The sequence below is a fragment of the Protomyctophum bolini genome (assembly GCF_963924005.1).
Source record: "Protomyctophum bolini genome assembly, chromosome: 18".
NCBI classification, from domain to species: Eukaryota; Metazoa; Chordata; class Actinopteri; order Myctophiformes; family Myctophidae; genus Protomyctophum; species Protomyctophum bolini.
The window spans coordinates 15,100,187-15,115,867 of record NC_137879.1 but is presented as its reverse complement, the minus strand read 5'-3'; the positions used below and the strand labels follow the sequence as shown (position 1 = coordinate 15,115,867).

The 15,681-nt window shown below is 44.7% G+C and overlaps 1 protein-coding gene across 2 annotated transcripts in view; it reads right to left on the bottom strand.

The window, feature by feature from the left end:
- LOC308333292 (fatty acid synthase-like) overlaps positions 1-15,681 on the bottom strand; it is a 52,659-nt gene that overhangs the window by 33,978 nt on the left and 3,000 nt on the right. For both annotated transcript variants that reach the window (XM_080789593.1, XM_080789592.1), the window contains exons 2-13: positions 10,930-11,066; positions 7,908-8,060; positions 7,489-7,662; positions 7,152-7,352; positions 6,813-6,935; positions 5,201-5,316; positions 4,933-5,067; positions 3,912-4,129; positions 3,469-3,728; positions 2,444-2,631; positions 1,264-1,453; positions 730-824 (exon numbers count right to left, since the gene is read on the bottom strand). In XM_080789593.1, coding sequence (XP_080645719.1) covers positions 730-824; positions 1,264-1,453; positions 2,444-2,631; positions 3,469-3,728; positions 3,912-4,129; positions 4,933-5,067; positions 5,201-5,316; positions 6,813-6,935; positions 7,152-7,352; positions 7,489-7,662; positions 7,908-8,060; positions 10,930-11,056 — 1,980 coding nt within the window. In that variant the 5' untranslated portion in view covers positions 11,057-11,066. The remainder of the gene's footprint in view (positions 1-729; positions 825-1,263; positions 1,454-2,443; positions 2,632-3,468; positions 3,729-3,911; positions 4,130-4,932; positions 5,068-5,200; positions 5,317-6,812; positions 6,936-7,151; positions 7,353-7,488; positions 7,663-7,907; positions 8,061-10,929; positions 11,067-15,681) is intronic.

The following is a 15,681-nucleotide window of genomic DNA, read 5'->3' as shown; positions in this document are numbered from 1 at the left end:
ACATTTGGATGTTTTTGAGGCTTGATTGAGGCTTTAACCTTTGCTTTTATATGACCTATCCAAGACTATTTTATGGAAGATGCTTCTGGAACTGCTAGTTTGACCAATTCAAACGCTATAATCTTAAAAATAAATGCAAATACCCTAACTGCAAGCTCTTAATGTGTCTTCCATAGAAGACATGCTCGCTTCTATGGAATCCAAACTTTAATCCATGAGGTCCTGTTTAAAGGGGAAAACCTGTTAATCAGGATCTTTTTATTATTATGATCTGTGTGCCAAAATATGAAGCAGGTGACACATATTTCCAGGTAGTTATTACAAACTCAAGATTATACAATGTGCACACATGCACTGAACAAAGAATGAATAAATATGTGAATTTCATTGGAGTGTGTCCCCCCCCCCCCTCCTAACTACAAGACAAAGACACTCTTGTAACCTACCACAGCTTCACTATGTGTTCTGACCACATCTGGATAGCATTATGCGTGTACATTACTTCCAACATAATAACTGGGTTCAGCACATACAGTAGTATCTGTACATTCAGTTCTATGATCATTCATCTTACTCCGCCCCAAATGTCTTACATAATGCCTCTAGATCGCCTATTCTCAGCGAAGATATTTAGTGTGGACTGTAGAGCGATAAGAGAAAGGTGCACTAGTATGGAGCCCTGAGGGACTCCGGTCAACCAAATTAAGTGGTTTTTAAGTGTCCGTTTACCTGAGGACCAGAGATGGTGACCGTGTCCTCTGCATTGTGACAGGCTGGGACCACTCCCTGAGGACACTGAGCCTTACACTCCTCCCATGTGAGCCCTGAGACACACAGACAAATGATTACAACACACCTCCATGAGCATATTCTACTGTGCAATGTGCATACTTAACTTCTTTCACTTGTTTATATCTTTTTATTGTTAATGTTTCTTTTTTCTTGCTAATGGTACAAGATTCCAGGGTTGTGGTTCTTTCGGAGCGGGAACTTTGGGGGGGGGAGGGAGGGGTAACATACACTTGGCACATCGTTTTATTGACCCATATATGTGACTTGGAAAATATGAATACAGACACTTTGAACAACAACACAGCACGGTGGGTCCTTATGGGGGTTCCAAGTGGTCCCCAGCAAAATGAGGAACAGTTCAACCACCCTGTGTTATGCTTGCGACTACAGTGCGTTCATTACTGTCACACACACACACACACACACACACACACACACGCAGTTTATCGCTCCTCCTCACTCCATCCTTACCGACTGCAGCCATTCCTCCAGGAGGCAGGTTGGCCTCCTTGATGCAGCGGCCTCTCCAGTACGCAGCCAGAACGGCCTCACTGTGGCTCAGGGAGCCGTCAGCGTAGCCACAGGCCAGCTCCCCTACAGAGTGACCCACGATGCCATCAGGCTCCAGGCCCAGTTTGGTCAACAGGTCAATCTGGGCTATCTGCGAAAGACAGAGAGACAAGTTCAGTATACCGTTGCTGATTTGTGTTACTTTATACATTCATCTGTGTCCGGTGGGACACGCCTACTCTGGTCCATAGTGTTAAGGACTTCTCCTTAACGATATGTTATTCTCGACTTCCTGCGCACGCATGAAATGCAGCACAGCCGTCGACTGCTGCAAAACCAAAAAATTACGATTTCGCTACTCACCGATACAAAGACGGTTTTGTCGTGTCAAAAGCCTACTTTCCCTTAGTGGACAGACTCTGAGCCCCCGACGACACACTTTTTGGCCAGAAAATGGCCAAAAGGTGCATTTTATATGTGTGGTGGGGGACCACTAGGGAAAGTAGGCCTTTCGACTCCACAAAAAACATCTTTGTATTGGCGAGTAGCGTTTTCTTTTTCTTTTTGCAGCAGTCGACGGCTGACAGCCTGTGCTGCATTTCATGCGTGCGCAGGAAGTTGAAAGTACCGTAGCGTTAAGGAGATGTCCTTAACGCTATATGGACCAGAGCTAGGACACATCCAGAGCGGGCTCTGATGGAGACCACACAGTGTGGCAGGGAACCACTTTTCACTTATCCCTACACCCTCTGTTTCTAGATTCATAGTATTTACATAGTACATGCATACACCTTCCCTAATGTATATCTGGTTTCAGTATTTATTTATGGTGTATTGTCTCTATTATTAAGGTTATTGTAGCAGTCAATTTATATTGGGGGTCGGGAGGGGGCGGGGGTCCAGAGACATTGCCAAAGCATTTCCGGGGGTCCCCAGCCAAAAACGTTGAGAACCCCTGTCTTAGACAAAATGAAAACTGTGGAAGATGTCTCATTTCACCAGTGATTACTTTATATTACTATGAGTAAAAATGAGAAAAATGTCCTTCACAAAAGAAGCATTTCAATGGAATGTTTAATTTCAAAAGACTTATTCTGCCCCAGCCAGGTTCCCACATATCAAGATGGTGGCTCGGCCATACCTGTATGGCAGCGAGAGCAACAAAGGCATGGACTGTGTCTTCAAAGGTGTTCTCGTCAGCCTCCATGAGCAGTGTGGAGATGCACAGTCCCGTGTCCTTCAGAGCCACGTCGGAGCGCAGGATCGACTCTCTGAACTCTGGCAGTTGCATCATGCTGCGGCCCATGCCCGCCCACTGGGTGCCCATACCTGGGTGGACGTCAGACACACATTCACTTCAATATGCTGTTGGACCGAAGGATATTCTAGCTAGAGAACTACACTGACCCGAGATCAGATTCAAAAAATGTCTTCTACATTCTGACAGTTTTCTGAAGAAGCTATGTTTCTATGTCAGTCATTCTTTGATTTTTCAAAAATAGCAGACCTACAAACTCGTAGCGCGCCACCCGCTCTATGAGCTTGTAGATCTGCTATTTTTTTTTAAACTTTATACACTGCCATTCTTTTCGGGCTGTTTAATCAATCACTTTTTTACCATTTTGGCTTCCAACGATTAATGCGACCGAAGGTCACGTTTACTATGAAAACCTGCATCTCCCGTCCGTTAGTTAGTTAGTCACCCACGTCTCCATTATGGTAACGCACTTTGTGACATCTCGTGACATCTATATGGATCTGACCTCATGACATCTCGTGACATCATGTAGACCCTTAGATCTATATGGATCTGACCTCATGACATCTCGTGACATCATGGAGACCCCTTAGATGCTTGTCAGTCCATCATATGTCAGGCTGACATCATCAAACCCTCTAGTCTACACTCAAGACACACTATATATGGCCATGAACCCTGGCCATGGCCATGGACCCCGGCCATACCAGTTTTTCATTGTGCATTTTTTGTTCAAAGTTGATCCCATGGCAAAGAGACAGCACTCGCCCAGCAGTCTGCCGTCACCCAGGACCGATGTGTGCATGTGCAGATCTGCGCCAGCAAGTCTAGATCTGACCTCAAACCTCAATCCCTTAGATCTCCATATATGGAGCTGACCTGTTCTGACATCATTTCAGACCATTCACCTGAACAGATGTACCAGAGAGGCCTGGGACTGGGCTGGGTCTGCTGCACCTCCGTGACGTCAGTCTGGGAGCCAATCAGAGTGTAGCCTCGGAAGGGCATGCTGGCCGTGGGAACGTCGGCCACCTCGTTGAGCAGAGACAGGAAGTGGTCATCGTCGGTGTGTTCCTTCCCCTTATTGAGCAGAACGCTGACCGCTTCCTCCGTGCGACCGCAGGCCTGGAGGACCCTTGGGACCGCCCTGGGGGGCGTTTCTGTCATCCTGTTAATAGGTACGTTAAAAATAGTCCATTGTTAATCGATGAATCCATTCTTCAATTTAAAAGAATACTGCGGTTCTATCATTGGGCGGTTTTCTGTGACTGTAATGCACACGTGGCTGAGGAACGGACATGTGGGGCGGTTAAAATAATTCACGAATTCATGGATAATCGACATCCCATACCTGGGAGGTTTCTGGGCGACGCCGTCCACGGGCCGGAGGATCACGTGGACGTTGGAGCCTCCGAAGCCGAAGGAGTTGATGCCCACGATGCCCCCGCGGACGGGCATGGGCCGGTCCACCACGAGGAGGCGGCCGTCCGTCAGCGCCGGGATGTCCTCGTTGGGGCTGTTGAAGTGCAGGTTGGGAGCCCACACGCCTCGCTCCAGAGACAGCACCACCTGTTGGACGGAGGGAGGGCAAGGCGGCGCGACCGGTAGATGAGTGGATAGTAGTGGATAGTAGTGGATAGTAGTGCGCCGACCACAGAAATCTAAACCAGTGGTTCCCAAACTTTTTTTTGCCCGTCACCCACAGGAGAAATTAAGACGACACAAACTCGGCTATTTTCACTACTGCTTAAACATTTGTTTTCTAATTTATGGAAATCATAAATGCAAGGAACCCATAAAAATGCATCCGTGACCCACAAATGGGTCCCAAACTCACGGTTTGGGAAACCGTGATCTAAACATCTCCTGGTTCGATTCCACCTTGAAACCTGTGTTGTTGTCTCTCTACCATAGCCTGTCTAAATATAAATGCTGAGTTAATACTGAGACCAGATGAATTTGAATCCTGAACTCAGTCTGGAGTAGCATGGCATGGCCAGACTAATATCAGATTATTCGTCTGGTTTCCAGGCCAAGTCTAGCCTGGCTCCAGCCCCTGAATTGGCTATTAAATCGCCATATGATAAATAGTTTCTTTACAGAAACGACAGGTTTTAGAAACATCATCATCCGACATATTTTACCGTCGTTTACATGCTAATAGCGCTCGTTGACCGTGTTCGTTAGCAGCAACCCACATTGACGTCTGCTTTGCTACTATTTTGATTGGTTGGTGCTGCCGTGGGAAGGGATTTCAGTCTGAATAATGAAGTGAATCGAAATGAAGCTAGACCAAGTGTGAAGTACTAAACAACTATTCGGGGACCAGAGAAAATCTTCCTAAACAAAGGCCTTGTTGTTCCACGTCTCACCTTGGCGAGGGCGGTGAGACCAGAAGCAGGCTCGGGGTGGCCCATGTTGGACTTGGTGGAGCCAATGAGCAGAGGGTCTCGCTTCGATTGACAGAACACGCTGACGATGCCGTTCACTTCCTGTGGGTCACCAACCTGGATGCAGAAAAGCAAGAGACACCACAGTCGTTAAGACAAACTTCCAACTGGTGCATTTACATTTTTGCAGACAGCTTGTTTTAGTGATGAAATGATGAAGCAAATAAAAAGGCCTTGTACGTGAGCTCACCTTGGTTCCGGTACCATGGGCCTCAATATACTCCACTTGCTCAGGGCTGATATTGACCTCCTCGTAAAGGGAACGCACCAACCTCGCTTGCATGTCACCCGATGGGAACGTCACGCCTGGTAGAGGAAAGGGAGGAGAGAGTCATTCAGAAATATTCTTCGGGATCAATATAGGTAGGATTATTCTATATGAGAGACGACTAAATTCAAATAAGGAGAAACACTGAGACACCCTGAATGGGTTGAGCTTCAAGCAATAGCACTTGTCAACCACTAGTGTTACTGCAAAACACAGGGTCTGAACTTCTCAATGGAAAGTAGAGATACCCCCTGCAACCACCCAATAGTGTTAGATATTATTGTATTAACATACTGTACTATACAGAATCATTTCTGGATTGCAGCTTTAAGGACTATAGTGTGTGTGTGTGTGTGTGTGTGTGTGTGTGTGTGTGTGTGTGTGTGTGTGTGTGTGTGTGTGTGTGTGTGTGTGTGTGTGTGTGTTCGTTATATGAGAGACATGGACATGCAGTCTATTTCACATGATAGTGCCATGAAGTTAATTAATAATGTAAATATGAGACTGACTGGGAATCCTTCTGGGCCATTTGCATGCAGAGAAGGTGGTAACTGAAAAATTCTACAGTTAATATTTATAGCACTGGACCTGTCTGCATATAGCTCCTCATTCCAATGCTTGCATCTGTGTCACACCAGTTCAACTCTGACCTACAAACAACGACCCTCACAGCCCGACCAAAAGCATGGTGTATATGTGTATATGTGCTTGGAATGATAAGTGTGAAACTTTTGTGAACATAGATATGTAGAAAGATGAAGACTCAGTCAATTGATTGAATGTCATTTTCAGAGAGCTTGTCATATCACTATGTGTCGCTTTAGGCATGTGTGTAAGTTTGCTCATCAACCATGTCCATGTTTATAAACAGACACAGCTTCAGTAGCCAAGTAAGTGAAGAGTGAATGGTTGAAAGGTGAGCACGAGTGCATTCCCTTATTTATACTGTGTGTGCACATACATGCGTGCATGCTAAGAAACTCTAGCTTAAAGTAGTCTGACACACTATACCTTACAGAGGTCTCCGTCTACTTGTATTTGTATTTCAAATGGCTAGAGGTGCCTGGGTATTAGCCAGGGAGATGGGCAACAAAACAGAAATAATGTCTTTAATATGCGTGCATAAGTGTACTCTCAATTTCTTCAAATTGAGATCAAAATGTGCATTTGATAATAATATAGTCACTGTTTGTTGTTTTGGGGTATTATCACTGTGTGTACCCTCCTCAGGGACTCTTTGACACATAGACTAGGCAGGGTGGGGGGATGAACCAGTTAACTTCTAATTACCAGACGGACGCTCTACCCACTCAGCTACGGCCAATACTAGCAAATACAAAAGCTGTTGGGCACTACTTGGGCACTAGTCAACAAAATAATGTGTCAAGCAGACAAAGAGGGCATTTCTAAGAACGTAATGCCTCCAATAACCATGTGTGGACAGACAAACTAGACTGCGTGCTTGGTGCCAACTAAGGAGTCACGAGTCAGAACAGAACAACAGGCAGGTCTGTTGAAGACGGTTCATTCTCACCCTGCTCCTTGTAACCATCGGTGTTGTTGCCAGCATTCAGAACTGTAGCATAAACCCTCTTAGCCATGGAGCGCTTGGTCAGCAGCACGGCCACCGCAGCCTCAGAACGGCAGTATCCATTTCCTGGGCAGCAACATTGAAGGACAGACAGACCATAAAAAATATTTACAGATAATAAGAAATGCTTTTTTTGGGGGGGTGGGGGGGGGGGGTTTCTACTATTTGATTGATTGTAAAGCACTTAGGTCAACATGATTTTAAACATGAATAAAACTCACATGAATAACCCTAACCCTTAAAATAACCATGATGTGCTATGACCTCTGAGGTTTTTTCTACCTGAGGCATCGAAGGACTTGCAGGTTCCCTCAGGACTGAGCATGCCCAGTTTCATGAACTGCACCGAGGTGTTGGGCTTGAGGAGCAGGTTGACCCCTCCCACGAGCGCCGAGTCACATTGTCCGTGGCGAATGGCGTGGAAGGCGTTCTCCAAGGCCAACAGGCCGGAGGAGCAGGCAGTGTCGATGGCAGTGCTGGGGCCTGGGGAGATTAAGGTGGATTAAGTGGGGGGAAAAAAACTATACCATACCGTAGTTCACAAAGTATAACTCGATAGAAAACTCTTTTAAAACGTCGATTCAGATTTCATGCAGAGTGTTGTGCTATAGTTGCGTACCGTTGAAGTCAAAGAAATAGGAGAGGCGGTTGGCAAACATGGCCCGCTGGCACCCGGTCATGCTGTAGCCTAGCAATTCCTCTGGGTCTCTGCTGAAGGCCTCGCCAGCCTCTGAGCCGCTCACCCCGATGTAGACGCCAGTCTTACTGCCACGCAGCGACACTGGGTTCAGCCCTGCGACAACAGAGACACACGCGCTTCAGTCTCAGCCACACTGCAGCTACTCCATTATTTAGCCATTTGTTTCACCAGATGATGTCGGGGATGACTTGTGACACAGGTCGTGATCCCGATTTGTACCCGTGACATGGGGATTAGGTCTGAGGCTGTATGGTGATACACATGCTAACTGGTTGAGTCACCAGGGTGACCCTTGATCATGCCACCCCCCTCCTCACATAAAGGCTTTTTGTCCTCACCTCCATCTACGATGGCCTCATAGGCGATCTCCAGCATCAGTCTTAGCTGGGGGTCCATGGTGTGGGCCTGTTTGGGGTGAACCCCGAAGAACGCTGCGTCAAACTTGCTGATGTCTTTAAGCTTGCCATTTCTCTTGGGCAATCCATAGAGACCTGTGACAGAATGAAAAGACAATAATAACCGAAAGGTTATAAAAGAAGGAAACAGTCTGTTTTCATTCATGAAAATGTATTAATCACAAGGAGGTCAGGATATATGTGCTAGATAATTACTAGATAAATGGCAAATTAAATTAAAAACAATAATCTCCACACCAAGTAGCTCCCATTAAAATACTTTTAAATCTGCACAAATAGCAATGTTATGAGCAACACATGCTCTTCTCTTTTGTGAAATCTGAGAAAGAGCCTGTGTTGCTTGAAACTTCAATATTTGTGCAAATGTATATTATTTGACTAAAACTAAAACTGGATTGGATTACATTCTTACAGTATTTACGGTTGTCAGAGTTTTAAACGTATACAAGCTACTAACAGGTACTGGTGTAGAGAAGTGACGGATGCTCCTTTACCAAAACATACTGTCTTTGGAAACCAGCAGAAAGTCTGTCTGTCTGCACCATTTTAAATCACTGTGCAAACACTGTACCAGCAGCCCCTCTTTCCTGTTCTATGTTCTCCCCCCAAGGTGTGTGTGTGTGTGTGTGTGTGTGTGTGTGTGTGTGTGTGTGTGTGTGCGCGCGTTCTACTCTGGGTGTCGGCCGGCCTGCCTGGGACCTATTCAGCACTTGAATGTGAGCTCTAGGTGGTTGCCAAGCACTGAGGGGATGAGTGGTGGTATTCACACAGAGGGGAAAAAATGGAGAGACACGGAAAGGAAAAAAGGCACTTTACGTAATGAGAAATGGACAAGAAACGGGTCCAGGACACAATAAATTAAATTAGACGGAAGAGAAGATGATCAGAGGAAAGCAAGACCGAGAGGCTGAGCTGAGGCAGCAGAGTTGTTTTATGCCTCCATACAACAGAGTATAAATTAAGCATGAGTAGAATTGCTTTGATTGCAAGGACAAGGGACATCGTCAATAAACGGGGCTACTTCGGAAAACAGCCATGTAGCCTATCATGTAGCAACTCGACAACTTCACAATATGTGCAATGCAGTATTAAAAATAATGCTAAACGAGAAGGCACTGCTTGTTGGGAGTAGGCAGGGCTGTTGTAGCGAGTGCACGTGCATGTGTGTGTGTGTGTGTGTGTGTGTGTGTGTGTGTGTGCGTGAGAGTGAGAGAGAGAGGATGAAAGAGAGCTACAAATCACCAGGCCAATATTGCCAGGAACTTAGGAAGTCTAATTCAAAGTCTGCAGCTTTACTAGAGAGTAGTACAGAGAGACTACAGAGTCTCACCTCACAACACAGCGCTCTCATACGAGCTCCAGGCTTCATGTGGGTTCATTAAAGTGGTATGTGACAGAAGAACAGAGCTTGGTTTAGGTGGAGCTTACAATCCAAGCCTGTTGTGCAAAATCCCACATTCATCCATGCAAAGCTTTATTTAAGCCTCATCATTGAGATTGCCCCCATCTGCAGTGATGTCGAGCTACATACACGGATAAAACCAATTATGCAGAGTTAAACTAAATTAAGAGTTCAAAACAAAACACTTTATAAACAGATTATGAATGCATAATAAATACGCTTATAATGCACTATAGTTAACCGGACCTTAATATACATACAGTCTTACCAACAAAACAAACAAAGAGGACCAGTCTACTCAGTGATTTGAGATCTGATCATTGTGTTGAATTGTCCATGGGTAGTGAGAGTTTTGATCTTGAGGATGCGTTGAACATGACCCAACGCACGTGAATATAACAGTTACTTTGCCATACCACTGTATCACTGCAAAGACCATAACTCAGCAAGTAGCGATTAGTGGCAGTAAAGATACAATGTTTACAGCTGTGATTACAACATTTCAAAGCAAGAGATAATGACCGTCATATCTTATCTTTGCCACTGATAAGGGGTCGTGCTGACTGGATCGAACGACAGTGAGGTCAACGACAGTGAGTGTGACTGAAACATGACAATTCAAGCCCGAACCAAACCCACCCTACAATTATTAACCACTTGAACCCTAGTAGCATTTCTATTCTGGGTCAAACATGGGTCGACAAGCTCACAATGCGTCACAGCACATTGTGAGCTTGTAGAATTTCTATTTACGGCTAAGGTATTTAGTGTAAAGTGAAAACAGGTGAGCCCCTAGTGCAACGCCCTGGGAGACTCCGGGCAACTACAGAGTTTAAGTGCAAGAACCGAGACAAAAGGTGCAATTAGGCTATTGTCTGAACCTGAACCAGATGCTTAACAGACTGATGCTTTGATTGAGCGGTCTTGCTCAGGGAGAACTGAAGAAGATGCTGTCAACTTATATATTTTATTCTATCTATCAACTTGTAAAGTTGTTCCGATACAAATGTCAGTATCGGAAAAGCTGCCGATACCGCCTACAATGTTGGTATCGGCAAGTACGCCAGTCTATGCCAATCCGATACCACATAATGTATCTCATGATGATATATCATTTACAGCAATCAATTATTTTGTGTTTTGAATGCTTCAGTTGACTACCTGACACCTGTACTAGTATTTATATTATTATTTTACTAACTTCGGCACTTTAACATTAATGACATTTGTATTTATTCCTATATAATTGGTTCTCAGACTTTTTAATTTCAAGGACCCACATAACTCTGAGGGTGTACAGGTCCATTTGCACACTCTCAGAGGTACAGAGTACAGACCTGTAAGGGTCATTTGAGAAACTCTCTCAAGGAACCCTTGGAGACCACTTTCCTAGATGTGTTTGTTTTTTTAAATTTCACATGGATATCGGATAGACCTGTACTCGGTAAGTTATGGGTATCGGAATCAGTATCGGGAAGGGGAAAATACATATCATTACATCTCTATCAACTTGTACATGCAGGCTGGGGTTCAACTTCTCACCTGGCTTCCACCGCCTGTCGTCCTCTGTTACCATGTCGACGCCGTTCAACAGGTTGTCCCAGAACTCCTCCAGGTTGTGGGACTCGGGCAGGCGGCCCGATATCCCTGCTATGACTATGTCATCCATACTGGAACTACTGTGAACACAAAGGGGAGAAGAGGTGTGCCTCTTTGTCAACAGGAACAGTATGACGGAGCCATATTATCACCACAACGACCTGTCTAAAAGAGCCGTCGTCCACATCAAGGACCAGAACCACTAGGGTTGGGATTAGATTCATTATCGTCTGTAAGACTCTTGTAATGTGCAGTGGTTCCCCATGACACAAATAGTCTGCTGGTCATCAAATTATTTGCTTCGGAATGCAACAAAAACAGAACTGTTTAATGTACATTGTCTTTGTCAGTGTAACGATGATGCTCACAAGCCTCACATCATTATTGTTATTGATAGTTATCATTCTTGATTTTTAGACTTCCTTTCTTCCATGCTAGACCACTGTGGACAAGTAGAGGAAGATGTAATATAGAGTAAGCATGACGGGTGTAGGATAAGCCATGATGGCAACGAAATAATTCAACATGAAAATATGACAAATGGAGCTAAAAAGCAATGTATTGAGACCGTTGCTGTAAAAGGACAAAAGACATTAAAGAATTTGTAATGGAATGTCATATGAGCCGTACAAATAAAGCACTCAGACTGAACCCACGTAGAAAGATAAGGGGAAATGTCAAAGCGTAAAAATAACCACACCCATTTCTTCTCATATTTAGCCTAGGATCTCCTAATACTACGTGCACCATTGTATATTTAAGGTATTTGCTTCATCCTCTTGCAATTGTGATCTTCCTATCACTCTTAATTCATCTTTTCTTTTATTCAAAGCATAATATGCTGGTCTGAGTAGCAGAAAGTCTAGACAAAAGGTACCCTGGGGGCGTCTACTGTCTCCTACACAAAGAGACATGCTCCACCCCTGCTAGGCCTCGGACCCATTTACCAGACATTGAATAATAATACTTTTCATAGCACATTTTACATTAAAATCACTTCAAAGTTGAATGTGTGTGCATGCACACACACACACACACACACACACACACACACACACACACACACACACACACACACACACACGTGTACCGTATTACGCCACATAAAACCTGCTTTTATTTGATGTGAACTGTGCAAAGTTACTGAATGTGAATGTACATTGTCAGTCACGTTCTATATACTATAGCCCCAAGAATTTAAATTTATTTTGCGATAGAAATAGTCAACATTTGCTTTGAAATAGTAGACTGAAACGAACAAAAATAAATTGTGCCATTACAAATATGCTATATTAGCACACTGGCAGCTTAAATGTTCTCAGTAGAGCGCACGCGCACACACACACACACACACACACACACACACACACACAGTTTATTTTACTGTGCCCATTGGTTAACAGAGTCTCAGAAAGCTGATATTCTACTGTAAATGCATGAAAGAACAATTACAACAGACAATGTCGTCTATAGTCATTGGCTACTGTCTGTGTGCACACAATCACACATGAGTGAACTGTATTGTGTTGGATTGGGTTGCATGATGGTGTGTGTGTGTGTGTGTGTGTGTGTGTGTGTGTGTGTGTGTGTGTGTGTGTGTGTGTGTGTGTGTGTGTGTGTGTGTGTGTGTGTGGTCTCAGATCTTTGTTCTTCTTTTCTGGGCCATGCAGGCACTTCCATGCCCGCTATAGGCCAGTCACCTCTTTCAGCCAATGACGCCACAGGGGTTGGGGCGGAGCCAGCAGCCACTAGAGGCAGAGAAACGATGGATGCTGCTACCTCATCTCAAAACAGTGGTCCCTCTGTTCATCTGCCTGTGCCCGCTTTGTACCAAACACTGGGTAACATAAGATGCATCTTCAACCTACATGACAGTTGTCACAAGAGCCACGCACGGCCTGGGAATCCACCGGACAAAAGCAAAGCTTTTAGGCGCCGAGACTTCTTTCTGGCCTTATCTCCTATTCTCCTTTCATGCATGCACTTCACTGAACCTACTGTATCAAAGACGCTTTTCAATCTTTGTAATGTTACTACCACGCCTGCTCGCAGAGGACTGCAGAACAAGGCAAGCAGCCTAATAACAAGTCAAAGTAGTCTGTCCTAGATGGACATGAATGCTGACTAGACAAAAGGAAGGACAGTTGTTTGTCCCAGTGCGTTGCCATTCTCTGTCCTACAGAAAGCCATGTGTCAGTGTGTGGATGTGACCGCTGCGGTCGAGACAGTGCCCGTGACTCAGTGAAATCACTGCCAATATTCTTTATGCTTACAGTTTGATGATAATTACCGTATTATGCCAACGGAAACTTGCAGATTCATACTTTAAACCTGGTGTCCCTATTTTGGGCATGGCGTTACTTATTGGCAGAAATGTTCAAAATGTTCCACGGTGTGAGCTTCATCAGGTGATGAAGGCCAAACTGTGGCCGAAACATTGTTGCAGATTCTTTTCATTTTAAACGGATATGCCAGTGACCAACTAGATGTTCACAACCTTGTCTTTTGATGTAGCAGAATCAAACATCCTCCATGCACAACTCCTCAATGCATTCTTCTGTGTATCTCCAACAGTCTATTTAAAACGCATGCATGGAAACTTCATGTAGGCTGGTGGCACAATAGAATAATATTGAGATAGAGTTAAACGTCAGCCATTTTAAAATAAATGTATATACTGTAGTGTAGACTAGAGTATCCGTATCATAAAATGTATGCAGGCATGATCCAACCTAAACACTCTTTGGGGCAAAATGCAATGTGGCTGGCCATGTTTTTTTGGCCACGGATACCATTGGTCAAAACATGATGAGATCCTTGACAGAGGTAAACATAATGGAACAGAACCTGTGTGCAACAAATGCCGAGACAGACACGGTATCAGACGACTGCCTCACTATAAGAAATACATGAGATGGGGACAAGAGAGAATGCATAGAATGAAAGCTTCATGGTGTGTATATACTGTGTCTAAATGTAGTTTAGACCATTGGTTCACAACGTGGGGTCCAGGATAAGTCTACACTTAGACTACCGGTATGATGATGCCAAAAACAATTGAAAGCATATGCTCACATGTTAAGAAAAATTAGGGAATCCCGAAACAATAGGCCTACATCATACAGTACAACTGTATTACTCTTTTCTTTCCATTTCTTGATTAGTTAGCTCAGACGTATTGGATTGGATCTATTGAATACGGACACACAGTGTGTGTGTGTGTGTGTGTGTGTGTGTGTGTGTGTGTGTGTGTGTGTGTGTGTGTGTCAGAGTCAGACAGAGGCTGTGTGTACACGAAACTCAATAAACCCTCTCCCGTGTCACACCACTACACTCACATCGCATCACATCACGCCACACACACGCTCACACACAACCACTGTCGTCATTTTGGAAGCGGTATGACTGAATGACTCACCAGTGCACGCTGCCAAAATCCCATGATGCTCTCTGGCACTCTGGAAACTCACATTGCAACGCTAATCCCCAAACTAGAAATTCCAGGTCTGTATTAGCAAGCTCAGCTGGTAAACACACATGCTCAATTAAAGTCACATGTAACTTGTGCTAATAAATTTAGATTATAATTGAACCGTAATTGAACCAACAAAGACAGTGAAACTATCAGTTTCCCAAGACACAGTGGTAAAGTCCCTGCCCAACACCACAGAGTGGTCCACTGTGGTGCATCCATAGCTTTCTCGGGCATCTACAGTATACACAAACGCAATTGGCCAGTGTTTGAGAGGGAGAGAACCCGGGTCATTGCACGTACTTATGGGCAGGGGCTACACCTGTCAGCAGGGAGTGCTGGGCGGGACGAGTAGGATGAAGCCAAGGCTCTAGTCTACAGCCTCCTGGTGGGGGCTCCTCACTGGCAGGTGAGTCAGTAGGATACAACAGCAGTGACAACAGAAACGTGTGTGGGGCAGAATCAATTGGCATAACGACTAAATTGGGGAGGGAAAATGGGGGAAAAACTAAATTGTCTACTAAAAAGAACAACTCGTGCTGCGTGTGCAAAGAGGTACTCTCTACTGTATCTGTGCACCAGTCTGTGTTGTGTGTTACCTACAGTACACGCACAGTGTACAAGTCGAAGACAGATGAGATCAGCATTGTGACAACTAGACATAAATCTCATAGAGGTAAACCCATTACATCTGTGACATCATTATCAGTCATCATAGGCAGGACCATGGGTCCAACGTTGTTGGTCACACCAGTCCTGGAGAGTTGCGCCATCTCATGCTGGGTGTATTATGTGTGATGCTGTTGCTTACTGAAACAAAAAGTGACGCGTTGTGAGCATCAACACTGTCGTATGACCAAGTATAAATCAGGCTTAACGCAGCCTAAATGGGATTTGGTCACCTGGATGCAGGAGCCAGGGATTAGGCCATGATGGAACAACACCAGCTCCCATACTGTACATATATACTTGACCCAGATCACACACAAACAAACAGCAGGTTGACTGAGGAGATCAGTGACTGGCTGTCTGCTGCAACACAAAGGGTGAGCCAGGACAGAGCATGATGATTGAATGATGACACAGTCAATGCAACACCTCTGTTTTGATCATTTAGTCAAATCCCAGTTATTGTTACAGTGGTGACAAGAATTGTCAACACTGCTGAGGAAACAAAATACATTGTGTAGCCTACAGTTACAGTATAAACCAGTGGTTCACAA